At 49.0% G+C, this 27,574-nt stretch overlaps 1 protein-coding gene across 4 annotated transcripts in view; it reads left to right on the forward strand.

Moving 5' to 3' along the window:
- The window catches only part of LOC115473537 (alpha-N-acetylgalactosaminide alpha-2,6-sialyltransferase 2-like), a 112,671-nt gene that overhangs the window by 18,326 nt on the left and 66,771 nt on the right, over nucleotides 1-27,574 (forward strand). For all 4 annotated transcript variants that reach the window (XR_003942679.1, XM_030208586.1, XM_030208585.1 and 1 more), the window contains 3 exons: nucleotides 22-241; nucleotides 14,121-14,286; nucleotides 25,719-25,896. Coding sequence is in view for 3 of the 4 variants with exons in the window: in XM_030208586.1 (XP_030064446.1) it covers nucleotides 22-241; nucleotides 14,121-14,286; nucleotides 25,719-25,896 (564 nt within the window). In the remaining variant the exon portion in view is untranslated. The remainder of the gene's footprint in view (nucleotides 1-21; nucleotides 242-14,120; nucleotides 14,287-25,718; nucleotides 25,897-27,574) is intronic.

Below are 27,574 nucleotides of genomic sequence, written 5' to 3' on the forward strand. Positions count from 1 at the left end.
CTTGTTAACTCATTCTCTTAGCAATAAACTGAAGATCCCCCACCATGAACACAAGGTGGACAGAGAACAGAAGAAGACATTGGAAGCAAGGAATGGAAAGGCAGCTGTGGGGGTCCACCCAGTGCCAAGACTGGAACCCCAACCAACAACCACACACAGGCGTCTGACCACAGCTGATATGACCATTCGGTTTTTAGATCAGGGGGATGAGTATGGAGAGGACATCACATACCTGAAACTGGTGAGTACTAGGCACGCCTACTGGACCAGAGCTTCAGAGATGTCATGGACCAGTGTGGTTCATGTTCATTGTTAACCAAACCCAAGTCTCATACATGACCGTGCAAAACGATTCAGCTTAGTCAGCAGGCACTAGTCTATCCCCTCCCCCTCCCCACTTGGGGTCAGTCGTGTTCTAGTGTCCTTACAGTCCACTCCTATGTCATTCAACCCATCAAGCAAGTGTTCCAATAATCGTTCATATAACTCATGGTGCTCCACATTAAATATGGCTCTTCACCTCCTCTCCTGAGATCACTCACCAGCTATAAGAAACAAGTCATAGATTTGTCCAGACAAGGATCACTTTAACCATTAGGTGGTCACCTAGTGCAGCAGCGTCTGGGGGGGGGGCAGCTATAGCCAAAGCAAAAGACCCCTCCATGTGCACTTTTATCTGCAGATGGGCAGTTGACAAATAATCCATTTATCTGTAGAGCAGCTTTGGTCACTGCACCTGGTTTTATAATAGGACACTAAGGGGTGGGGGGAGAATCCAAAAAGATGCCGGTTTTATAATGCACTTGGGGGCTTTATAAATGGTCACTGAGCAGCCAGAACCAGTCCTGACAATGTGCAAATGCTGAAGCGCAAATGTACTCAATCCAAAGATGCTGTAAATTGTTTCTGAACCACCTGTTTCAATTAAGTTGTGCTCCCAGGAACGCCCCTGTGTGATGGATGGATAAGCACTTACCATCCTGTTGGTGCATGAATTTATATGGAGAGAGACAGAGAGAGAGACAGACAGACAGAAAGAGAGAGAGATAGAGACAGAGAGAGAGAGAGAAACAGACAAAGAGAGAGAGTGTCAATTTTCAGCAGCTGCAAACTAATTTTAAAGAGGTGAGAAATCCATTTAAAGTTGTGCAGATTAGCAGCTGTGCTACCTGAAAATCTATGGGTTCAAGGTTTGTTTGTTTGTTTTTTTTAGCCCAGTGAGGTTGTCATTGAAAGGACTTACCAGTTGCTGAATGTGTTTAGAAGAACAGGGCCAGCATAAAAGGAGCAGGTGTGGCACTTTCTTGGAAACATAATGTCACAACCACTGAAATGCAGCTGACAGTGAGCTGTCATGGAAAGGGGGGGTGGGTGGGATGGCAGATGAACTACTTTTTAGGGAATTAAAAGGTGGTGGTGAAAGGTGAGCTGTTGCTGTTTGGGAGGGACTTGGTTAGAAACAGATTGATCCTGGACTCCTTTCCATGAGCTTTCCTCAGACAAACGAGGAAAGGAACTTCCCTGGGTCTGATATTTGCAAACAGCAGAAGTATCTCAAATATCCAAGTAGAGGTGGCAGTGATCACCAGATGGCAGAAGGTTCAATATAATGGGCTTAGCCCAGCTCAAAGCGGAGGAGTGGCCTAGTGGTTAGGGTGGTGGACTTTGGTCCTGAGGAACTGAGTTTGATTCCCACTTCAGGCACAGGCAGCTCCTTGTGACTCTGGGCAAGTCACTTAACCCTCCATTGCCCCATGTAAGCCGCATTGAGCCTGCCATGAGTGGGAACGTGCAGGGTACAAATGTAACAAAAATAAAATATATATTATTGGAGATTCTACATGGAATGTTGCTACTATTGGAGATTCTACATAGAATGTTGCTATTCCACTAGCAACATTCCACGTAGAAGGCTGCGCAGGCTTCTGTTTCTGTGAGTCTGACGTCCTGCACGACGTCCTGCAGGACGTCAGACTCACAGAAGCAGAAGCCTGCGCGGCCGCATTGGTGATCTGCAAGGGCCGACTTCTACATGGAATAGCAACATTCCATGTAGAATCTCAAATGGTAGCAACAGTGGAGGAGTGGCCTAGTGGTTAGGGTGGTGGACTTTGGTCCTGAGGAACTGAGTTCAATTCCCACTTCAGGCACAAGCAGCTCCTTGTGACTCTGGGCAAGTCACTTAACCCTCCATTGCCCCGTGTAAGCCGCATTGAGCCTGCCATGAGTGGGAAAGCGCAGGGTACAAATGTAACAAAAAAAAAAGTCCAAAATTTGAGAAATACAAGACTTTAGTAATATGGGAGAGCACTTTAAGGAGGCCCTGGCAGGATGGGAGGAGATAAGTGTTATGGAAGCACAGATGGCTCAACTAAAGAAACTATAACACAGAACTTCCACTGTATTGTAAAAAAGGGGACCGATATATCCGCTTGTAATGTTAGCAGATGCTGTATCAGTGGTACCCTGGGGGGGGGGGGGGGGAGCCTCAAAGTGCCTGGTTCAGAAACGCTCCCATTGGCAACATACTGATCCTTTTGACCAATCACTCGGTCATTGAGGGGATCCACTCCTCATCACGGGCAAAAACCTCCCCAGAGTAACCACTCAACGGCGAAGGAGATATTGTCGTTGGGAAACTTCCTCAATGATTCTATTACTCCTGAACATTTGCTGCTTAAATGCCAGACAACTCCTTCATCTGCATAATTCTAACAAAAGTTGAAACTTAGCTTCTATTAGACGGTCTGCCGATATCCACGGTTGCCATAGCTTCGTTTCCCCGACCAACGGTGGCCAGTGTTTCGCTGTGCTCCTTATAAGCTATTAGCTGCTTCAGGGTCCATGTTGGGAAAAGCTGGGAAAAGCTTCCCCCCCCCCCCCCAGCAGATATATCGGTCCCCTTTTTTACAGTACAGTGGGAGTTCTGTGTTATAGTATCACTGTTTGAAGAGTTACTCCCACCACCACCATATATTGCATTTAGAGGAGTCAACTAAGGAAGCAACAGGAAGAGCAAGAGGTCGGAAAAGTAAGAAAAAAAAAAGGAAACTGGCACCGTTCTCCAAGGATGTACCTGAAAACATAAGAGTACAAAGGAGCTCAGAAACGGGAAGAGGTCATATGAACATAAGAGTTGCCGTACTGGGTCAGATCAAAGATCCATGAAGCCCTGTATCGTGTTTCCAACACAGACCAGTTCACTGCCAAGTGTCACCAAGTACCTGACAGAGTCCGAACAAGCAGCAAGATTCCATGTTACTTAATCTCAGGAACGAACAGGGACTTTCCCCTGGTCTTCCTTAATAACGGCTTACGGACTTGTCCTCCAGGAATTTGTTCAAAACTTCTTTAAACCCAGCTACATTAACTGCTTTAGGTAGCGTAGTCAGGGGGGCGGTGGACAGACCACCCGGGCGCTGTCTTAGCAGGGGCACCACCCAGTAGCAGCACAGCAGCGATGTGGCTGGCAAGGAGCCTCAAATTCCACCAGCTCGTGGCATCTCTTCTCCCCCCTCCCCTGTACTTCTTAAATCCTTTTGTTTTTCACCGGCAGCAAGCAGGCAGGGACTCCTACCCATTGCTTAAGCTGGCCCTGAGCCCTCCCTCTGACATAACTTCCTGACCAGGAAGTTACATCATAGGGAAGGCTTGAGTCTACGTAAGCAGCAGGTAGGAGTCCCTGCTCACTACCGGTGAAGAACAGAAGGATTTAAATAATACTGGGGGTGGGGGAGTGCAGTTAAGAGCCCCCATTGCTGGGGGTGTTTGCCAGGTGCCATCTTCCCTTACTATGCCACTGACTGCTTTTACATCCTCTGGCTATGAATTCCAGAGCGTAACTATATGTTGAGAGCACAGGTGCAAGGAAAAATAGCTAAAGATGTAAAACCAGGTAACAAGACCTTTTTTAGGTACACCAGGAAAAGTCGGCATTGTAAGATGGAGAGCAGAAGAGGGAGATGAAGAAAAAGCAGAAATGCTGAAGAAATACTTCTGTTTGGTGAACACTGATGTTGGTGGGCAGATACATATAGGTATGGGCATAGGCGCCCGGTATAAGAGGCTTGGAGAGGCTAAGCCTCCCCTGCTGTGCTGTGAGAGGTTTAAATTGTTGATTTACCTCCATCCTCACAGCAGGAGCTGCAGTGAAAGCCCTCTAGCCTTGTGTAACCAATTGTAGAAATTGGTTTATGGTTTGTTTATCTTACTGCTGGGAGAGGGGGGGGGGGGGTTGGCTGGAGGTGTCCTGGGTTGCCAGGGAGATATTTAACGAGGATGACTTCCTGACCTGCACTGAGGACAGATAGCAACAGAATCGGATACTGGGCCAGCATGATCAGAAAAAGTCACCAGACAACAGAGGTAGAAAAGATCATTTTATTTTCATTATAGTGTTTGGAATATGTCCACTTTGAGAATCAGGTGCTCAACATTAAAAGTTTATATTTATTTATGGCATTTTATCCCATATTAAACATGAATTAGGGTGTTTTGTGGCTCTACATGAGATTTGTGATATTATGATCCCTTGTTTCATATTGTTGACGGTCTGCATTTTCCGTATGGGTGGTATATTGGTGTATTAGATTCTGCCCAGTGTAATATTTATGGTACAGTAAGGTTCTGAGTGTGTTTTTGCACAAAGTTGTGCATAGTGTTTTGCAGTTGAGCGATTGTGCTTAGAATATGCTTTGAGCAACCACTTTATTCTTTGACATATGATACATATCTAATATCTAAATTTAATAAAAGGTATTAATTGTGACTTTTATTTTTATTTATTTTTTTCTGTGTGTTATCAGACAATTATGGATTTAAGCTCCACCCCTGGCCCCACCCCTAACCCCACCCCCTTTAGCCTCCCCAAACAGTTGGGCCACCGACCGCCTATGGGTATGGGGTAGATACTGCACCGTTTACAGAGGAGAGTCAGTAGACGTAAACCAGCAAATCAGAGGTTGGACAAAGTCCTGGGGCTGCTTGAGATGCATCCTTGGAGATGGGAGCAGTGGCTTGGTCAACAAACAAAATAATGAAGAGTCCAGTAATGATTCAAAACCATATAGAGCAGAAATCCTTATTTTCTTTAAAAAAAACGAGGAAAAGACCGCAAAACACCCAAACGCTTACTATGATTTCGGCATCTTTTGTTGTGGTTGTGGTATTCATCATTGGTCTAAAAAAAACCTCGCAACATTTATTTATTTATTTATTACATTTGTATCCCGTGCTTTCCCGCTCATCGCAGGCTTAATGCGGCTTACATAGTAACAAGAGAATACAATCTGTAGTATCAGGACCAGCAAAGGTGGTAGGACAAATGAACAAGGGGTAAATGGGATAAAAGAGGTATGAGAGAAAGGATAGGGATAGGTAAGGACGTAGAGCGATAAAGAAGAGGTAGGGGAAGAGCATGGAGGGTAAGAAGGTTGGTAGGAGGTAATTTCTGAGTCATTGTTGTTAATGATTAGATGAACCGGTAAATGGATGGGTTGCTTATGGTAGGTCAAGTCGTTCATAAGTACATAAGTAATGCCATACTGGGAAAAAACCAAGGGTCCATCGAGCCCAGCATCCTGTCCACGACAGCGGCCAATCCAGGCCAAGGGCACCTGGCAAGCTTCCCAAACGTACAAACATTCTATACATGTTATTCCTGGAATTTTGGATTTTTCCAAGTCCGTTTAGTAGCGGTTTATGGACTTGTCGTTTAGGAAACAGTCCAACCCCTTTTTAAACTCTGCTAAGCTAACCGCCTTCACCACTTTCTCCGGCAACGAATTCCAGAGTTTAATTACACGTTGGGTGAAGAAAAATTTTCTCCGATTTGTTTTAAATTTACTACACTGTAGTTTCATCGCATGCCCCCTAGTCCTAGTATTTTTGGAAAGCGTGAACAGAAGCTTCACATCCACCTGTTCCACTCCACTCATTATTTTATATACCTCTATCATGTCTCTCCTCAGGGTAAATCTGTTTGAATAGATGGGTTTTCAGTAGTTTCCTAAAGGGAAGGTATTCACTAGTTGATCAAATGTATCTGGGTAGAGCATTCCAGAGTTGGGATCCCAGGTAGGGGAAGTTAGATGCATGATATGTTTTATACTTTAGTCCTTTGCAATTGGGAAGGTGCAGGTTAAGGCATGTGGAGGAGTAGCCTAGTGGTTAGTGCAGTGGACTTTGATCCTGAGGAACTGAGTTCGATTCCCACTGCAGCTCCTTGTGACTCTGGGCAAGTCACTTAACCCTCCATTGCCCCTGGTACAAATAAGTACCTGAATATATGTAAACCGCTTTGAATGTAGTTGCAAAAACCTCAGAAAGGCAGTATATCAAGTCCCCTTTCCCTTATGACATCACAATATCAGAAGTGAGCCAAGTATCGGGCAATCAAGCCATTGTGACATCACTGATGAGGTTGGCTCTTATTGGTGGAATGAGTGGAGGAGTAGCCTAGTGGTTAGCGCAGTGGACTTTGATCCTGGGGAACTAAGTTCAATTCCCCACTGCAGCTCCTTGTGACTCTGGGCAAGTCACTTAACCCTCCATTGCCCCTGGTACAAATAAATACCTGAATATATGTAAACCGCTTTGAATGCAGTTGCAAAAACCTCAGAAAGGCAGTATATCAAGTCCCATTTCCCTTCGTGAAGATGTTGACCTGTTTCTGGATGGAAGATTTAAAAGATTGGCCATGTAACCTGGTGATACTCCATGGATGTTCTTGTGGATTAGTGTGATGGCCTTAAAGTTAACATTGTCTTTATTGACTATTTTAATTTATTAATTTAAAATTATTTTAATTTATTAGTCCTTTGTTAAAATATCTATTTACTTTTTCGATCTTAACAAAAAGGTCATACTCTTTTGATCATACAATAACAGCTGTATGATTGTCTTGCACAATGAAAGTGCTCGACCTTTTCTGTTTTATAATTGTCAAGATTGAAAACGTAAATATATAGGGTGGTGGACTTTGGTCCTGGGGAACTGAGGAACTGAGTTCGATTCCCACTTCAGGCACAGGCAGCTCCTTGTGACTCTGGGCAAGTCAATTAACCCTCCATTGCCCCATGTAAGCCGCATTGAGCCTGCCATGAGTGGGAAAGCGCAGGGTACAAATGTAACAAAAATAAAATAGATACTATTAGAGATTCTACATGGAATGTTGCTACTATTGGAGATTCTACATGGAATGTTGCTATTCCACTAGCAACATTCCATGTAGAAGGCTGCGCAGGCTTCTGTTTCTGTGAGTCTGACGTCCTGACGTCAGACTTATAGAAACAGAAGCCTGCGCGGCCACATTGGTGATCTGCAAGGGCCGACTTCTACATGGAATGTTGCTACTATTGGAGATTCTACATGGAATGTTGCTATTTCACTAGCAACATTCCATGTAGAAGGCTGCGTAGGCTTCTGTTTCTGTGAGTCTGGTGCAGGACGTCAGACTCACAGAAGCAGAAGCCTGCGCGGCCACATTGGTGATCTGCAAGGACCGACTTCTACATGGAATGTTGCTAGTGGAATAGCAACATTCCATGTAGAATCTCAAATAGTAGCAACAGTGGAGGAGTGGCCTAGTGGTTAGGGTGGTGGACTGAGGAACTGAGTTTGATTCCCACTTCAGGCACAGGCAGCTCCTTGTGACTCTGGGCAAGTCACTTAACCCTCCATTGCCCCATGTAAGCCGCATTGAGCCTGCCATGAGTGGGAAAGCGCAGGGTACAAATGTAACAAAAATAAAATAGATACTATTGGAGATTCTATATGGAATGTTGCTACTACTGGAGATTCTACATGGAATGTTGCTACTATTGGAGATTCTACATGGAATGTTGCTATTCCACTAGCAACATTCCATGTAGAAGGCTGCGCAGGCTTCTGTTTCTGTGAGTGCAGGACGTCAGACTCACAGAAGCAGAAGCCTGCGCGGCCACATTGGTGATCTGCAAGGGCCGACTTCTACATGGAATAGCAAAATTCCATGTAGAATCTCAAATAGTAGCAACAGTGGAGGAGTGGCCTAGTGGTTAGGGTGGTGGACTTTGGTCCTGAGGAACTGAGTTCGATTCCCACTTCAGGCACAGGCAGCTCCTTATGACTCTGGGCAAGTCACTTAACCCTCCATTGCCCCATGTAAGCCGCATTGAGCCTGCCATGAGTGGGAAAGCGCAGGGTACAAATGTAATAAAATAGATACTATTGGAGATTCTACATGGAATGTTGCTACTATTGGAGATTCTACATGGAATGTTGCTACTTTTGGAGATTCTACATGGAATGTTGCTATTCCACTAGCAACATTCCATGTAGAAGCCTACACGGCCACATTGGTGATCTGCAAGGGACGACTTCTAGTGGAATAGCAACATTCCATGTACAATCTCAAATAGTAGCAACAGTGGAGGAGTGGCCTAGTGGTTAGGGTGGTGGACTTTGGTCCTGAGGAACTGAGTTCGATTCCCGGCACAGGCAGCTCCTTCTGACTCTGGGCAAGTCACTTAACCCTCCATTGCCCCATGTAAGCCGCACTGAGCCTGCCATGAGTGGGAAAGCGCAGGGTACAAATGTAACAAAAAATAAATAAATATTTTAACAAAGGACTAATAAATTAAAACAGTAAATAAAGACAATGTTACGAGTTTTTTTTTAGACCAATGATGAATACCACAACCCCAACAAAAGTCGCCAAAAGCGTTTGGGTGTTTTGAGGTCTTTTCCTCGTTTTTTTTTTTCAGTAAGGATTTCTGCACTAAATGGTTTTTGTATCATTACTGGACTCTTCATTATTTTGTTTATCTTGAGTTTTAGAGCTTCAGTTTGTTTTCAGTGTTTTGTACATCTAGCTTGGTTGCCACCTGGAGCAGGGCACCCCCTCCTTCAGGCACATCACCCCCAAGGCAGTAAGGGGTGCATCGAGCAGTCATGCAGCTGTCGTCTCTGCCGGTCCCCTGCCCTGGAACAGGAAAATGATGTCAGAGGTGGCAGAGGACCGGCAGAGGCGACAGCTGCACGACTGCTCAATGCACCCCCTTACTGCTTGCACTAGGGGCAGAGTGCACCCACCGCCCCACCCTTGGTACACCACTAGATGGCAGTATCCCATGCGACTGAAGGAGGAGTTTGGAAACTATAGACTGGTTAGTCTGACCTAAACTATTAACGAAAAAGTAGTGATGTCTTTACAAGCTCATTAGTTGCCAGAACCTGGGTGCGTAGATCGAGTCAAACAAATCAAACTGATTTCTACAGTTGGGTAACCAGATGAAGGTTAATTCACTGGATGGGATTTACTTGTACTTCAACAAAACATTTGATACTGTCCTACATGAAAGGTTCATACGTAAACTAAGCAGCCAGGGGAGGGGGGGGTCTGAAAGTGCAGGACTGGATTAGAAACTGGTTGAGAGACAGACAACAGGGCAGCCTGGACTTCACTCTAAGGAGAAAAGAAGTCTGTGCCAAGCAGTGGTGTACCAAGGGGGGGGGGGCGGTCCGCCTCGGGTGCACGCCGCTGGGGGGGGTGCCGTGGCGCGCACCTGTGGGCTCCGACTTCGTGAACTTCGCTCGTTCGCTGCAGCTCCCTCAGCCCCGGACCAGGTTATTTCCTGTTCCGTGGCAGAGGGAGCTGCAGCGAACGAGCGAAGTTCGCGAAGTCGGAGCCCACAAGCGTGCGCCGAGGCACCCCCCCCAGCGGCGTGCACCCGGGGGAGGGAGTGTCATTTCGCTGGGGAGGGGGGAAGGTGTCATTTCGCAGGTGGGGGGGGCGCATCGGCGATCCGCCCCGGGTGCCATCCACGCTAGGAACGCCACTGGTGCCAAAAAACAGGGCAGGGTTTTACCCCCTGCAGCAGCTCAGGCTCCAGGCTTAGAGTTTACCTTCATGCTGCAGGTTGGGCCATCAGAGGGGACATAGGAGGAAGAAATGGACTGGGATAGAATTGGAAAAAAATCCCCTGGGCCAATTTTTTTCTGCAGTCTGCAAGTGGTAGAAAAACCGAGAAATGGGATACAGAAATTTGAGGGAGCAGTACAATTTGGGATGAAAAAGCTGATGTGCAAGGACCAGGAGAGAGACGTCAGGAGGTTAATGTCTATCCATTTATTTATTTTAATTTCTGTCCCTGGAAGGTTAAGTGACATGCCCAAGATCACAAGGAGCTGTAGCAGGATTTGAATCTGGCTCCCCTGGTTCTCAGCCCACCGCTCTAACCATCAGGCTACTCCCTCTAACATATTTTAACACATTTATAAATGACCTAGAGATGGGAGTAACTAGTGAGGTAATTAAATTTGCTGATGACACAAAGTTATTCAAAGTCGTTAAATCGCGGGAGGATTGTGAACAATTACAAGAGGACCTCACGAGACTGGGAGACTGGGCGTTTAAGTGGCAGATGACGTTTAATGTGAGCAAGTGCAAAGTGATGCATGTGGGAAAGAGGAACCCGAATTATAGCTATGTCATGCAAGGTTCCACGTTAGGAGTCACGGACCAAGAAAGGGATCTAGGTGTCGTCGTTGAAGATACGTTGAAACCCGCATATAGACTGGGTTAATGTAACATCTGTACACGCAAGGGACATAGGATTTCTTGATGAAATCAAGGACAGCTTCATGGAACAGCTAGTTCAGGAGCCGACAAGAGAAGGAAAAATACTAGACTTAGTCCTTAGTGGTGCTCATGATCTAGTGCAGGGGGTAACGATACGAGGGCCGCTTGATAACAGTGATCATAATATGATCGGTTTTGATATTGGCATTGAAGGAAGTGAAACTAGGAAATCAAGTACGCTAGCGTTTAACTATAGAAAAGGTGATTACGACAAAATGAGAAAAATGGTGAAAAAAAGACTGAAAGGAGCAGCTCGCAGAGTAAAAAACTTGCATCAGGCGTGGATGCTGTTTAAAAACACCATCCTGGAGGTTCAGGACAATATATTCCACGTATTAGAAAAAGGGAAAAAAGACTAAACGTCAGCCGGCATGGCTAAACAGTAAGATAAAGGAAATCATTAGAGCCAAAAAACAATCCTTCAGAAAGTGGAGAAGAGAACCAACTGAAAGTAACAGGATAGATCATAAGGAATGCCAAGCCAAATGCAAAGCGGAGATAAGGAGGGCAAAAAAGGACTTTGAGAAGAAATTAGCGTTGGAAGCAAAAATACATAGTAAAAATTTTTTTAGATACATTAAAAGCAGGAAACCGGCCAAAGAGTCGGTTGGGCCGCTGGACGAAAATGGTGTTAAAGGGGCGATCAAGGAGGACAAAGCCGTAGCGGAGAAATTAAATGAATTCTTTGCTTCGGTCTTCACCGAGGAGGATTTGGGGGGGACACCGGTGCCGGAAAGAATATTTGAAGCGGGGGAGTCGGAGAAACTAAACAAATTCTCTGTAACCTTGGAGGATGTAATGGGTCAGTTCAGCAAGCTGAAGAGTAGTAAATCACCGGGACCTGATGGTATTCATCCCAGAGTATTAATAGAACTAAAAAATGAACTTGCGGAGCTACTGTTAGAAATATGCAATCTGTCCCTAAAATCGAGTGTAGTACCGGAAGACTGGAGGGTAGCCAATGTTACTCCGATTTTTAAGAAGGGTTCCAGAGGAGATCCGGGAAATTATAGACCGGTGAGTCTGACGTCGGTGCCGGGCAAGATGGTGGAGGCTATTATTAAGAATAAAATTGCAGAGCATATACAAAAACATGGACTGATGAGACAAAGTCAGCACGGATTTAGTGAAGGGAAGTCTTGCCTCACCAATCTAATGCATTTTTTTGAGGGGGTAAGCAAACATGTGGACAATGGGGAGCCGGTTGATATTGTATATCTGGATTTTCAGAAGGCGTTTGACAAAGTGCCGCACGAAAGACTCCTGAAGAAATTGCAGAGTCATGGAATCGGAGGTAGGGTATTATTATGGATTAAGAACTGGTTGAAAGATAGGAAGCAGAGAGTAGGATTGCGTGGCCAGTATTCTCAGTGGAGGAGGGTAGTTAGTGGAGTCCCGCAGGGGTCTGTGCTGGGTCCGTTGCTTTTTAATGTATTTATAAATGACCTAGAGATGGGAATAACTAGTGAGGTAATTAAATTCGCCGATGACACAAAATTATTCAGGGTCGTCAAGTCGCAGGAGGAATATGAACGATTACAGGAGGACCTTGCGAGACTGGGAGAATGGGCGTGCAAGTGGCAGATGAAGTTCAATGTTGACAAGTGCAAAGTGATGCATGTGGGTAAGAGGAACCCGAATTATAGCTACGTCTTGCAAGGTTCCGCGTTAGGAGTTACGGATCAAGAAAGGGATCTGGGTGTCGTCGTCGATGATACGCTGAAACCTTCTGCTCAGTGTGCTGCTGCGGCTAGGAAAGCGAATAGAATGTTGGGTGTTATTAGGAAGGGTATGGAGTCCAGGTGTGCGGATGTTATAATGCCGTTGTATCGCTCCATGGTGCGACCGCACCTGGAGTATTGTGTTCAGTACTGGTCTCCGTATCTCAAAAAAGATATAGTAGAATTGGAAAAGGTACAGCGAAGGGCGACGAAAATGATAGTGGGGATGGGACGACTTTCCTATGAAGAGAGGCTGAGAAGGCTAGGGCTTTTCAGCTTGGAGAAGAGACGGCTGAGGGGAGATATGATAGAAGTGTATAAAATAATGAGTGGAATGGATCGGGTGGATGTGAAGCGACTGTTCACGCTATCCAAAAATACTAGGACTAGAGGGCATGAGTTGAAGCTACAGTGTGGTAAATTTAAAACGAATCGGAGAAAATTTTTCTTCACCCAACGTGTAATTAGACTCTGGAATTCGTTGCCGGAGAACGTGGTACGGGCGGTTAGCTTGACGGAGTTTAAAAAGGGGTTAGATAGATTCCTAAAGGACAAGTCCATAGACCGCTATTAAATGGACTTGGAAAAATTCCGCATTTTTAGGTATAACTTGTCTGGAATGTTTTTACGTTTGGGGAGCGTGCCAGGTGCCCTTGACCTGGATTGGCCACTGTCGGTGACAGGATGCTGGGCTAGATGGACCTTTGGTCTTTCCAAGTATGGCACTACTTATGTACTTATGTACCTTCTCCTCAGTGTGCTGCTGCGGCTAAGAAAGCAAATAGAATGTTAGGTATTATTAGGAAAGGAATGGAAAACAAAAATGAGGATGTTATAATGCCTTTGTATCGCTCCATGGTGCAACCGCAGCTCGAATATTGTGTTCAATTCTGGTCGCCACATCTCAAAAAAGATATAGTGGAATTAGAAAAGGTGCAGAGAAGGACGACGAAAATGATAAAGGGGATGGGACGACTTCCCTATGAGGAAAGGCTAAAGCGGCTAGGGCTCTTCAGCTTGGAGAAAAGGCGGCTGAGGGGAGATATGATAGAGGTCTATAAAATAATGAGTGGAGTTGAACGGGTAGATGTGAAGCGTCTGTTCACGCTTTCCAAAAATACTAGGACTAGGGGGCATGCGATGAAGCTACAATGTAGTAAATTTAAAACGAATTGGAGAAAATATTTCTTCACTCAATGTGTAATTAAACTCTGGAATTCGTTGTTGGAGAATGTGGTAAAGGCGGTTAGCCTAGCAGAGTTTAAAAAAGGTTTGGACGGCTTCCTAAAGGAAAAGTCCATAGACCATTATTAAATGGACTGGGGAAAATCCACTATTTCTGGGATAAGCAGTATAAAATGTCTTGTACATTTTTGGGATCTTGCCGGGTATTTGTGACCTGGATTGGTCACTGTTGGAAACAGGATGCTGGGCTCGATGGACCTTTGGTCTTTCCCAGTATGGCAATACTTATGTACTTATGATCCTGAGGTAGCAAAACGGTGTGATAAGATGTTGGTCAGAGCCAGGGTGATGCTGGGGTATAAGGAGAGGTGTAACTAGCAGGGAAATGGAGGGATAATACTGTCTCCATCCCAGTGATCCTCCTGTCTAGCCCATCCCAGGATTTTCTCCTCCTGAAGCTGTTAGAGGGAGGTAGAGGCTGACCTCTTAGCCCTATTCCCCTGCTCTCCACAATGTGTTCTTGAGGTAGGAGGTCTCTAGAATGCACTTAGTGTGTGTACCATAACTTCAGTCATTCCTGTCCCCTGTATCAGACATGTCCCGACAGCATCAGGGAGAGAATTGCACGGACTGAACTGCAGAGTTCCTTCCTATCAATGATTCCGGTCCTGCAGTGGAAAAAACACGCCACCCAGGAGGAATACAAGAGGCTCCGCAAGTACAAAGGGGCTCAAGGCTGGAAGGAAGTTGACTGGCACAGTGAGTAGCCGCTGTCATTCTGTCCTATGAGTTTCTGCTGTCTCTCATTGGGAGTTCCTCTTATCTCTACGGACTTGGGAACCTTGCTTTAGTCACAGTAGTTAAGCCATAGGGACAGATCTCTGTTCCTTAACATTCAATAAGGTTTAATATACTGTTGAGTTGGAGTACGTAATGTCTCAGACCCTTCCATGGCTGGCCTGTTTGAAAGGTGAAAGAGATGGGGGGGGGGGGGGAGGGGGTGCTGAGATGGTGAACAGCGTGAATGGCCCTTGGTGAAGCCCCAGGGCAAAATGTTTCACAGCAGCATCTGGTCAGCTTTGTTGAAATTAGGGATTGCTGTGATGAAGGGCAGGCTGTTAAGGTCCTCAGATGGGAATTTCTCCAGTTTTACTCCAGAGTTTCAGAGTCTAGTGTCCCAACTTCCTTGGACTCCATCCGCAACTGAAATTAGAGGCAGTGCTGGGATCGCTCCATCCTGCTCCAGCCCAGAAAGAAAGTTCATATGAGTCCTTGCATCATTCCCCCCTTCACACATACTCTGCTCGTCTGCCACTACCATTGACGGGTTCCATATTGACGTCTGGGAGAGCTGCAGTGCCTGACTCTGAGTCTCCTGTGACTGTTGGCAGTGCTGATAATGCCTGGCTCTGGCTCTCTGTCTTTTGGCACTGCTGCAGTGTCTCTGTGTCTCCTGGCAGTGCTGGTAAAGTCTGGCTCTACTTCTATGTCTCCTGGCAGTGCTGGTAATGCCTGGCTCTGTGTCTCCTGGCAGCCTGTGTCTGGCATCTCATTCTCTCTCTGTGCCCGGCTCTGGTTCTCTGTCTTTTACCAGTGTTGCAGTGTCTCTATGTCTCCTGGCAGTGCTGCTAATGCCTGGCACTGGCTCTCTGTCTTTTGCCAGTGTTGCAGTGTCTCTGTGTCTCCTGGCAGTGCTGCTAATGCCTGGCACTGGCTCTCTGTCTTTTGCCAGTGTTGCAGTGTCTCTGTGTCTCCTGGCAGTGCTGCTAATGCCTGGCACTGGCTCTCTGTCTTTTGCCAGTGTTACAGTGCTTCTGTGTCTCCTGGCAGTACTGGTAATGTCTGGCTGTGGATCTCTGTCTTTTGGCAGTGCTGCAGTGTCTCTGTGTCTCCTTGCAGTGCTGTTAATGCCTGGCTCTAGCTCTCTGTCTTTTGGCACTGCTGCAGTGTCTCTGTGTCTCCTGGCAGTGCTGGTAAAGTCTGGCTCTACTTCTATGTCTCCTGGCAGTGCTGGTAATGCCTGGCTCTGTGTCTCCTGGCAGCCTGTGTCTGGCATCTCATTCTCTCTCTGTGCCCGGCTCTGGTTCTCTGTCTTTTACCAGTGTTGCAGTGTCTCTATGTCTCCTGGCAGTGCTGCTAATGCCTGGCACTGGCTCTCTGTCTTTTGCCAGTGTTGCAGTGTCTCTGTGTCTCCTGGCAGTGCTGCTAATGCCTGGCACTGGCTATCTGTCTTTTGCCAGTGTTGCAGTGTCTCTGTGTCTCCTGGCAGTGCTGCTAATGCCTGGCACTGGCTCTCTGTCTTTTGCCAGTGTTACAGTGCTTCTGTGTCTCCTGGCAGTACTGGTAATGTCTGGCTGTGGATCTCTGTCTTTTGGCAGTGCTGCAGTGTCTCTGTGTCTCCTTGCAGTGCTGTTAATGCCTGGCTCTAGCTCTCTGTCTCCTGGCAGTGCTGGTAATGCCTGGCTCTGGCTCGCAGTCTTTTGCCAGTGTTGCAGTGTCTCTGTGTCTCCTGGCAGTGCTGCTAATGCCTGGCACTGGCTCTCTGTCTTTTGCCAGTGTTGCAGTGTCTCTGTGTCTCCTGGCAGCCTGTGTCTGGCTCTGGCTCTCTGTCTTTTGGCAGTGTTGCAGTGTCTCTATGTCTCCTGGCAGTGCTGGTAATGCCTGGCACTGGCTCTCTGTCTTTTGCCAGTGTTGCAGTGCTTCTGTGTCTCCTGGCAGTGCTGGTAATGCCTGGCTCTAGCTCTCTGTCTCCTGGCAGTGCTGGTAATGCCGGGCTCTGGCTCGCAGTCTTTTGGCAGTGTTGCAGTGTCTCTGTGTCTCCTGGCAGCCTGTGTCTGGCTCTGGCTCTCTGTCTTTTGGCAGTGTTGCAGTGTCTCTATGTCTCCTGGCAGTGCTGGTAATGCCTGGTTATGTGTCTCCTGGCAGCCTGTGTCTGGCAGCTCATCCTCTCTCTGTGTCTGGCTCTGGGTCTCTGTCTTTTGGCAGTGCTGCAGTGTCTCTGTGTCTCCTTGCAGTGCTGGTAATGCCTGGCTCTAGCTCTCTGTCTCCTGGCAGTGCTGGTAATGCCGGGCTCTGGCTCGCAGTCTTTTGGCAGTGTTGCAGTGTCTCTGTGTCTCCTGGCAGCCTGTGTCTGGCTCTGGCTCTCTGTCTTTTGGCAGTGTTGCAGTGTCTCTATGTCTCCTGGCAGTGCTGGTAATGCCTGGCACTGGCTCTCTGTCTTTTGCCAGTGTTGCAGTGCTTCTGTGTCTCCTGGCAGTGCTGGTAATGCCTGGCTCTAGCTCTCTGTCTCCTGGCATTGCTGGTAATGCCAGGCTCTGGCTCGCAGTCTTTTGACAGTGTTGCAGTGCTTCTGTGTCTCCTGGCAGTGCTGGTAATGCCTGGCACTGGCTCTCTGTCTTTTGCCAGTGTTGCAGTGCTTCTGTGTCTCCTGGCAGTGCTGGTAATGCCTGGCTCTAGCTCTCTGTCTCCTGGCAGTGCTGGTAATGCCAGGCTCTGGCTCGCAGTCTTTTGGCAGTGTTGCAGTGTCTCTGTGTCTCCTGGCAGTGCTGGTAATGCCTGGCTCTGGCTCTCTGTCTTTTGCCAGTGTTGCAGTGTCTCTGTGTCTCCTGGCAGTGCTGGTAATGCCTGGTTATGTGTCTCCTGGCAGCCTGTGTCTGGCAGCTCATCCTCTCTCTGTGTCTGGCTCTGGGTCTCTGTCTTTTGGCAGTGCTGCAGTGTCTCTGTGTCTCCTGGCAGTGCTGGTAATGCCTGGCTCTGACTCTCTGTCTTTTGCCAGTGTTGCAGTGTCTCTGTGTCTCCTGGCAGCCTGTGTCTGGCTCTGACTCTCTGTCTTTTGCCAGTGTTGCAGTGTCTCTGTGTCTCCTGGCAGCCTGTGTCTGGCTCTGACTCTCTGTCTTTTGCCAGTGTTGCAGTGTCTCTGTGTCTCCTGGCAGCCTGTGTCTGGCTCTGACTCTCTGTCTTTTGCCAGTGTTGCAGTGTCTCTGTGTCTCCTGGCAGCCTGTGTCTGGCTCTGACTCTCTGTCTTTTGCCAGTGTTGCAGTGTCTCTGTGTCTCCTGGCAGCCTGTGTCTGGCTCTGACTCTCTGTCTTTTGCCAGTGTTGCAGTGTCTCTGTGTCTCCTGGCAGCCTGTGTCTGGCTCTGACTCTCTGTCTTTTGCCAGTGTTGCAGTGTCTCTGTGTCTCCTGGCAGCCTGTGTCTGGCTCTGACTCTCTGTCTTTTGCCAGTGTTGCAGTGTCTCTGTGTCTCCTGGCAGCCTGTGTCTGGCTCTGACTCTCTGTCTTTTGCCAGTGTTGCAGTGTCTCTGTGTCTCCTGGCAGCCTGTGTCTGGCTCTGACTCTCTGTCTTTTGCCAGTGTTGCAGTGTCTCTGTGTCTCCTGGCAGCCTGTGTCTGGCTCTGACTCTCTGTCTTTTGCCAGTGTTGCAGTGTCTCTGTGTCTCCTGGCAGCCTGTGTCTGGCTCTGACTCTCTGTCTTTTGCCAGTGTTGCACTGTCTCTGTGTCTCCTGGCAGCCTGTGTCTGGCTCTGGCTCTCTGTCTTTTGGCAGTGCTGCAGTGTCTCTGTGTCTCCTGGCAGTGCTGGTAATGCCTGGCTCTGACTCTCTGTCTTTTGCCAGTGTTGCACTGTCTCTGTGTCTCCTGGCAGTGCTAGTAATGCCTGGCTCTCTGTCTTTTGCCAGTGTTGCAGTGTCTCTGTGTCTACTGGCAGTGCTGGTAATGCCTGGCTCTGACTCTCTGTCTTTTGCCAGAGTTGCACTGTCTATGTGTCTCCTGGCAGTGCTGGTAATGCCTGGCTCTGGCTCTCTGTCTTTTGCCAGTGTTGCAGTGTCTCTGTGTCTACTGGCAGTGCTGGTAATGCCTGGCTCTGACTCTCTGTCTTTTGCCAGTGTTGCACTGTCTCTGTGTCTCCTGGCAGTGCTGGTAATGCCTGGCTCTGGCTCTCTGTCTTTTGCCAGTGTTGCAGTGTCTCTGTGTCTACTGGCAGTGCTGGTAATGCCTGGCTCTGACTCTCTGTCTTTTGCCAGTGTTGCAGTGTCTCTGTGTCTCCTGGCAGCCTGTGTCTGGCTCTGGCTCTCTGTCTTTTGCCAGTGTTGCAGTGTCTCTGTGTCTCCTGGCAGTGCTGGTAATGCCTGGTTATGTGTCTCCTGGCAGCCTGTGTCTGGCAGCTCATCCTCTCTCTGTGTCTGGCTCTGGGTCTCTGTCTTTTGGCAGTGCTGCAGTGTCTCTGTGTCTACTGGCAGTGCTGGTAATGCCTGGCTCTGACTCTCTGTCTTTTGCCAGTGTTGCAGTGTCTCTGTGTCTCCTGGCAGTGCTGGTAATGCCTGGCTCTGGCTCTCTGTCTTTTGCCAGTGTTGCAGTGTCTCTGTGTCTCCTGGCAGTGCTGGTAATGCCTGGCTCTGACTCTCTGTCTTTTGCCAGTGTTGCAGTGTCTCTGTGTCTCCTGGCAGTGCTGGTAATGCCTGGCTCTGGCTCTCTGTCTTTTGCCAGTGTTGCAGTGTCTCTGTGTCTCCTGGCAGTGCTGGTAATGCCTTTCATTGGCTCTCTGTCTTTTGCCAGTGTTGCAGTGTCTCTGTGTCTCCTGGCAGTGCTGGTAATGCCTGGTTATGTGTCTCCTGGCAGCCTGTGTCTGGCAGCTCATCCTCTCTCTGTGTCTGGCTCTGGGTCTCTGTCTTTTGGCAGTGCTGCAGTGTCTCTGTGTCTCCTGGCAGTGCTGGTAATGCCTGGCTCTGACTCTCTGTCTTTTGCCAGTGTTGCAGTGTCTCTGTGTCTCCTGGCAGCCTGTGTCTGGCTCTGACTCTCTGTCTTTTGCCAGTGTTGCAGTGTCTCTGTGTCTCCTGGCAGCCTGTGTCTGGCTCTGACTCTCTGTCTTTTGCCAGTGTTGCAGTGTCTCTGTGTCTCCTGGCAGCCTGTGTCTGGCTCTGACTCTCTGTCTTTTGCCAGTGTTGCAGTGTCTCTGTGTCTCCTGGCAGCCTGTGTCTGGCTCTGACTCTCTGTCTTTTGCCAGTGTTGCAGTGTCTCTGTGTCTCCTGGCAGCCTGTGTCTGGCTCTGACTCTCTGTCTTTTGCCAGTGTTGCAGTGTCTCTGTGTCTCCTGGCAGCCTGTGTCTGGCTCTGACTCTCTGTCTTTTGCCAGTGTTGCAGTGTCTCTGTGTCTCCTGGCAGCCTGTGTCTGGCTCTGACTCTCTGTCTTTTGCCAGTGTTGCAGTGTCTCTGTGTCTCCTGGCAGCCTGTGTCTGGCTCTGACTCTCTGTCTTTTGCCAGTGTTGCAGTGTCTCTGTGTCTCCTGGCAGCCTGTGTCTGGCTCTGACTCTCTGTCTTTTGCCAGTGTTGCAGTGTCTCTGTGTCTCCTGGCAGCCTGTGTCTGGCTCTGACTCTCTGTCTTTTGCCAGTGTTGCAGTGTCTCTGTGTCTCCTGGCAGCCTGTGTCTGGCTCTGACTCTCTGTCTTTTGCCAGTGTTGCACTGTCTCTGTGTCTCCTGGCAGCCTGTGTCTGGCTCTGGCTCTCTGTCTTTTGGCAGTGCTGCAGTGTCTCTGTGTCTCCTGGCAGTGCTGGTAATGCCTGGCTCTGACTCTCTGTCTTTTGCCAGTGTTGCACTGTCTCTGTGTCTCCTGGCAGTGCTAGTAATGCCTGGCTCTCTGTCTTTTGCCAGTGTTGCAGTGTCTCTGTGTCTACTGGCAGTGCTGGTAATGCCTGGCTCTGACTCTCTGTCTTTTGCCAGAGTTGCACTGTCTATGTGTCTCCTGGCAGTGCTGGTAATGCCTGGCTCTGGCTCTCTGTCTTTTGCCAGTGTTGCAGTGTCTCTGTGTCTACTGGCAGTGCTGGTAATGCCTGGCTCTGACTCTCTGTCTTTTGCCAGTGTTGCACTGTCTCTGTGTCTCCTGGCAGTGCTGGTAATGCCTGGCTCTGGCTCTCTGTCTTTTGCCAGTGTTGCAGTGTCTCTGTGTCTACTGGCAGTGCTGGTAATGCCTGGCTCTGACTCTCTGTCTTTTGCCAGTGTTGCAGTGTCTCTGTGTCTCCTGGCAGCCTGTGTCTGGCTCTGGCTCTCTGTCTTTTGCCAGTGTTGCAGTGTCTCTGTGTCTCCTGGCAGTGCTGGTAATGCCTGGTTATGTGTCTCCTGGCAGCCTGTGTCTGGCAGCTCATCCTCTCTCTGTGTCTGGCTCTGGGTCTCTGTCTTTTGGCAGTGCTGCAGTGTCTCTGTGTCTACTGGCAGTGCTGGTAATGCCTGGCTCTGACTCTCTGTCTTTTGCCAGTGTTGCAGTGTCTCTGTGTCTCCTGGCAGTGCTGGTAATGCCTGGCTCTGGCTCTCTGTCTTTTGCCAGTGTTGCAGTGTCTCTGTGTCTCCTGGCAGTGCTGGTAATGCCTGGCTCTGACTCTCTGTCTTTTGCCAGTGTTGCAGTGTCTCTGTGTCTCCTGGCAGTGCTGGTAATGCCTGGCTCTGGCTCTCTGTCTTTTGCCAGTGTTGCAGTGTCTCTGTGTCTCCTGGCAGTGCTGGTAATGCCTTTCTCTGGCTCTCTGTCTTTTGCCAGTGTTGCAGTGTCTCTGTGTCTCCTGGCAGTGCTGGTAATGCCTGGCTCTGGCTCTCTGTCTTTTGCCAGTGTTGCAGTGTCTCTGTGTCTCCTGGCAGTGCTGGTAATGCCTGGCTCTGACTCTCTGTCTTTTGCCAGTGTTGCACTGTCTCTGTGTCTCCTGGCAGTGCTGGTAATGCCTGGCTCTGGCTCTCTGTCTTTTGCCAGTGTTGCAGTGTCTCTATGTCTCCTGGCAGTGCTGGTAATGCCTGGCACTGGCTCTCTGTCTTTTGCCAGTGTTGCAGTGCTTCTGTGTCTCCTGGCAGTGCTGGTAATGCCTGGCTCTAGCTCTCTGTCTCCTGGCATTGCTGGTAATGCCAGGCTCTGGCTCGCAGTCTTTTGACAGTGTTGCAGTGCTTCTGTGTCTCCTGGCAGTGCTGGTAATGCCTGGCACTGGCTCTCTGTCTTTTGCCAGTGTTGCAGTGCTTCTGTGTCTCCTGGCAGTGCTGGTAATGCCTGGCTCTAGCTCTCTGTCTCCTGGCAGTGCTGGTAATGCCAGGCTCTGGCTCACAGTCTTTTGGCAGTGTTGCAGTGTCTCTGTGTCTCCTGGCAGTGCTGGTAATGCCAGGCTCTGGCTCGCAGTCTTTTGCCAGTGTTGCAGTGTCTCTGTGTCTCCTGGCAGTGCTGGTAATGCCTGGTTATGTGTCTCCTGGCAGCCTGTGTCTGGCAGCTCATCCTCTCTCTGTGTCTGGCTCTGGGTCTCTGTCTTTTGGCAGTGCTGCAGTGTCTCTGTGTCTCCTGGCAGTGCTGGTAATGCCTGGCTCTGACTCTCTGTCTTTTGCCAGTGTTGCAGTGTCTCTGTGTCTCCTGGCAGCCTGTGTCTGGCTCTGACTCTCTGTCTTTTGCCAGTGTTGCAGTGTCTCTGTGTCTCCTGGCAGCCTGTGTCTGGCTCTGACTCTCTGTCTTTTGCCAGTGTTGCAGTGTCTCTGTGTCTCCTGGCAGCCTGTGTCTGGCTCTGACTCTCTGTCTTTTGCCAGTGTTGCAGTGTCTCTGTGTCTCCTGGCAGCCTGTGTCTGGCTCTGACTCTCTGTCTTTTGCCAGTGTTGCAGTGTCTCTGTGTCTCCTGGCAGCCTGTGTCTGGCTCTGGCTCTCTGTCTTTTGGCAGTGCTGCAGTGTCTCTGTGTCTCCTGGCAGTGCTGGTAATGCCTGGCTCTGACTCTCTGTCTTTTGCCAGTGTTGCACTGTCTCTGTGTCTCCTGGCAGTGCTGGTAATGCCTGGCTCTGGCTCTCTGTCTTTTGCCAGTGTTGCAGTGTCTCTGTGTCTACTGGCAGTGCTGGTAATGCCTGGCTCTGACTCTCTGTCTTTTGCCAGTGTTGCACTGTCTCTGTGTCTCCTGGCAGTGCTGGTAATGCCTGGCTCTGGCTCTCTGTCTTTTGCCAGTGTTGCAGTGTCTCTGTGTCTACTGGCAGTGCTGGTAATGCCTGGCTCTGACTCTCTGTCTTTTGCCAGTGTTGCACTGTCTCTGTGTCTCCTGGCAGTGCTGGTAATGCCTGGCTCTGGCTCTCTGTCTTTTGCCAGTGTTGCAGTGTCTCTGTGTCTACTGGCAGTGCTGGTAATGCCTGGCTCTGACTCTCTGTCTTTTGCCAGTGTTGCAGTGTCTCTGTGTCTCCTGGCAGCCTGTGTCTGGCTCTGGCTCTCTGTCTTTTGCCAGTGTTGCAGTGTCTCTGTGTCTCCTGGCAGTGCTGGTAATGCCTGGTTATGTGTCTCCTGGCAGCCTGTGTCTGGCAGCTCATCCTCTCTCTGTGTCTGGCTCTGGGTCTCTGTCTTTTGGCAGTGCTGCAGTGTCTCTGTGTCTCCTGGCAGTGCTGGTAATGCCTGGCTCTGACTCTCTGTCTTTTGCCAGTGTTGCAGTGTCTCTGTGTCTCCTGGCAGTGCTGGTAATGCCTGGCTCTGGCTCTCTGTCTTTTGCCAGTGTTGCAGTGTCTCTGTGTCTCCTGGCAGTGCTGGTAATGCCTGGCTCTGGCTCTCTGTCTTTTGCCAGTGTTGCAGTGTCTCTGTGTCTCCTGGCAGTGCTGGTAATGCCTGGCTCTGACTCTCTGTCTTTTGCCAGTGTTGCAGTGTCTCTGTGTCTCCTGGCAGTGCTGCTAATGCCTGGCTCTGTGTCTCCTGGCAGCCTGTGTCTGGCAGCTCATCCTCTCTCTGTGTCTGGCTCTGGGTCTCTGTCTTTTGCCAGTGTTGCACTGTCTCTGTGTCTCCTGGCAGCCTGTGTCTGGCTCTGGCTCTCTGTCTTTTGCCAGTGTTGCAGTGTCTCTGTGTCTCCTGGCAGTGCTGCTAATGCCTGGCTCTGTGTCTCCTGGCAGCCTGTGTCTGGCAGCTCATCCTCTCTCTGTGTCTGGCTCTGGGTCTCTGTCTTTTGCCAGTGTTGCACTGTCTCTGTGTCTCCTGGCAGCCTGTGTCTGGCTCTGGCTCTCTGTCTTTTGCCAGTGTTGCACTGTCTCTGTGTCTCCTGGCAGTGCTGGTAATGCCTGGTTATGTGTCTCCTGGCAGCCTGTGTCTGGCTCTGACTCTCTGTCTTTTGCCAGTGTTGCACTGTCTCTGTGTCTCCTGGCAGCCTGTGTCTGGCTCTGGCTCTCTGTCTTTTGGCAGTGCTGCAGTGTCTCTGTGTCTCCTGGCAGTGCTGGTAATGCCTGGCTCTGACTCTCTGTCTTTTGCCAGTGTTGCACTGTCTCTGTGTCTCCTGGCAGTGCTGGTAATGCCTGGCTCTGGCTCTCTGTCTTTTGCCAGTGTTGCAGTGTCTCTGTGTCTACTGGCAGTGCTGGTAATGCCTGGCTCTGACTCTCTGTCTTTTGCCAGTGTTGCACTGTCTCTGTGTCTCCTGGCAGTGCTGGTAATGCCTGGCTCTGACTCTCTGTCTTTTGCCAGTGTTGCAGTGTCTCTGTGTCTCCTGGCAGTGCTGCTAATGCCTGGCTCTGTGTCTCCTGGCAGCCTGTGTCTGGCAGCTCATCCTCTCTCTGTGTCTGGCTCTGGGTCTCTGTCTTTTGCCAGTGTTGCACTGTCTCTGTGTCTCCTGGCAGCCTGTGTCTGGCTCTGGCTCTCTGTCTTTTGCCAGTGTTGCACTGTCTCTGTGTCTCCTGGCAGTGCTGGTAATGCCTGGTTATGTGTCTCCTGGCAGCCTGTGTCTGGCAGCTCATCCTCTCTCTGTGTCTGGCTCTGGGTCTCTGTCTTTTGGCAGTGCTGCAGTGTCTCTGTGTCTACTGGCAGTGCTGGTAATGCCTGGCTCTGACTCTCTGTCTTTTGCCAGTGTTGCAGTGTCTCTGTGTCTCCTGGCAGTGCTGGTAATGCCTGGCTCTGACTCTCTGTCTTTTGCCAGTGTTGCAGTGTCTCTGTGTCTCCTGGCAGTGCTGGTAATGCCTGGCTATGGCTCTCTGTCTTTTGCCAGTGTTGCAGTGTCTCTGTGTCTCCTGGCAGTGCTGGTAATGCCTGGCTCTGGCTCTCTGTCTTTTGCCAGTGTTGCAGTGTCTCTGTGTCTCCTGGCAGTGCTGGTAATGCCTGGCTCTGGCTCTCTGTCTTTTGCCAGTGTTGCAGTGTCTCTGTGTCACCTGGCAGTGCTGGTAATGCCTGGCTCTGACTCTCTGTCTTTTGCCAGTGTTGCAGTGTCTCTGTGTCTCCTGGCAGTGCTGCTAATGCCTGGCTCTGTGTCTCCTGGCAGCCTGTGTCTGGCAGCTCATCCTCTCTCTGTGTCTGGCTCTGGGTCTCTGTCTTTTGCCAGTGTTGCACTGTCTCTGTGTCTCCTGGCAGCCTGTGTCTGGCTCTGGCTCTCTGTCTTTTGCCAGTGTTGCACTGTCTCTGTGTCTCCTGGCAGCCTGTGTCTGGCTCTGGCTCTCTGTCTTTTGCCAGTGTTGCACTGTCTCTGTGTCTCCTGGCAGCCTGTGTCTGGCTCTGGGTCTCTGTCTTTTGCCAGTGTTGCACTGTCTCTGTGTCTCCTGGCAGCCTGTGTCTGGCTCTGGGTCTCTGTCTTTTGCCAGTGTTGCACTGTCTCTGTGTCTCCTGGCAGCCTGTGTCTGGCTCTGGCTCTCTGTCTTTTGCCAGTGTTGCACTGTCTCTGTGTCTCCTGGCAGTGCTGGTAATGCCTGGCTCTGGCTCTCTGTCTTTTGCCAGTGTTGCAGTGTCTCTGTGTCTACTGGCAGTGCTGGTAATGCCTGGCTCTGACTCTCTGTCTTTTGCCAGTGTTGCACTGTCTCTGTGTCTCCTGGCAGTGCTGGTAATGCCTGGCTCTGACTCTCTGTCTTTTGCCAGTGTTGCACTGTCTCTGTGTCTCCTGGCAGTGCTGGTAATGCCTGGCACTGGCTCTCTGTCTTTTACCAGTGTTGCAGTGCTTCTGTGTCTCCTGGCAGTGCTGGTAATGCCTGGCTCTAGCTCTCTGTCTCCTGGCAGTGCTGGTAATGCCGGGCTCTGGCTCGCAGTCTTTTGCCAGTGTTGCAGTGTCTCTGTGTCTCCTGGCAGTGCTGGTAATGCCTGGCTCTGGCTCTCTGTCTTTTGCCAGTGTTGCAGTGTCTCTGTGTCTACTGGCAGTGCTGGTAATGCCTGGCTCTGTCTCTCTGTCTTTTGCCAGTGTTGCACTGTCTCTGTGTCTCCTGACAGCCTGTGCCTGGCAGCTCATCCTCTCTCTGTGTCTTACTTGGGTTTTCAGTCTTGAATGAAACTTTGAATCTCCTGAACTCCTCGGCCAATGGCTACTTGTTTGACGACTGGCAGCAGAGGCGCTCAGCGGACTCCTCCTGTATCCGCTGTGCAGTGGTGGGGAATGGGGGGATTCTCAATGGCTCCAAGGTAGGAGCTGAAATAGACCAGCACGACTATGTCTTCAGGTAAGTGAACACATTTCTAATTCCCTGGAACTATGTTAGTCCACTTTTTAAGGTAATAAATGGAAATAAGACCAAACAAAGAAAAGAAAATAAGATGATTTAACTAACTTAATACACTTTTGAATAGCTTTGGAAGGCAATACCTTCTTCTGCAGATCAGAAATCATATACTAAATCTTCATGTAACATTCCATTGTAACATAGTAAATGACGGCAGATAGAGACCTGACTGGTCCATCCAGTCTGCCCAACAAGATAAACTCATTTTACATGGTATGGGATACTTTATACCCGTGTTTGATTTGTCCTTGCCATTCTCAGGGCGCAGACCATAGAAGTCTGCCCAGCACTGTCCTTGTACTAAAAGTTCTGAAGATTCTGGAATCCTAAAGAGTTACAAGATTCCATATAGAATCTCAAAGAGTAGAAACATTCCATGTAGAACCCCAAAGAGTAACATAGTAAATGACGGCAGATAAAGACCTGCACAGTCCATCCAGTCTGCCCAACAAGATAAACTCATTTTACATGGTATGGGATACTTTATACCCGAGTTTCATTTGTCCTTGCCATTTTCAGGGCGCAGACCATAGAAGTCTGCCCAGCGCTGTTCTTGTACTAAAAGTTCTGAAGCGAACGTCGAAGCCCCTTAAAATTTACACTCTAGCCTATCCATCTCTATTCAGTTACGATCAGGGCGTAGACCGTAGAAGTCTGCCCAGCAAGGGTTTTGCTTCCCAATTACCAGCATTGCCACCCAATCTCCACTAACATTCCTTGGATCCATTCCTTTTAAACAGGATTCCTTTGTGTTTATCCCATGCATGTTTGAATTGCGTTACCATTTTTATCTCCACCACCTCCCGTGGGAGGGCATTCCATGTATCCACCCCCCTCGTTGTGAAAAAATGCTTCCTGACGTTACTCCTGAGTCTGCCCCTCTTCAACCTCAATTCATGTCCTCTCGTTCTACCGCCTTCCCGTCTCCGGAAAAGGTTCGTTTGCGGATTAATACCTTTCAAATATTTGAACGTCTGTATCATATCACCCCTGTTTCTCCTTTCCTCCAAGGTATACATGTTCAGGTTAGCAAGTCTCTCCTCGTACGGTTTGCAATGCAAATCCCATACCATTTTCGTAGCTTTTCTTTGCACCGCTTCCAGGATACTTTTTGTGCGAATAAATAAACCGCGAGTGTGGTCCACAATAATTTCTGTCAGGAACGTAGCAAGCCGACAGTGCAACCAGACATCTGCCACATCACTTCCTGATCTCATGCAATGTTTTATGTGATCATGAAGTGGAATTCATCCATGTCCTACATGAAAGAACTGAAGAGAGAGTCAGGCTCCAGTGTCCTTATAGAGAGGTTTGGTAATGCTGAATCATTTTGAGGAATGGTGCAATCCATTGTCTACCTTGTTGATTTTCAGTCTTGGTGTGGTCACCACAAACAAAGAATCAAGACCATGATCTTTTGTGAGAAATGTTTGTACATCAGAAGCCTACCCAGGTGCAGCAGACAGAGGAAGGAGGCTGTGGCAAATCTGAAAGTAACCATTAATGAGACCTTGTTCAAGTTGAAACCTACTTGTGGAAAGAGAAGTTGAGTTAATTCTTCAAGGGAAAGATGATTCTAGGAATTTCATGGCTCTTATCATTCACGAAACAAAACAAA

This window comes from Microcaecilia unicolor, chromosome 6 (assembly GCF_901765095.1).
Source record: "Microcaecilia unicolor chromosome 6, aMicUni1.1, whole genome shotgun sequence".
Lineage (NCBI taxonomy): Eukaryota > Metazoa > Chordata > Amphibia > Gymnophiona > Siphonopidae > Microcaecilia > Microcaecilia unicolor.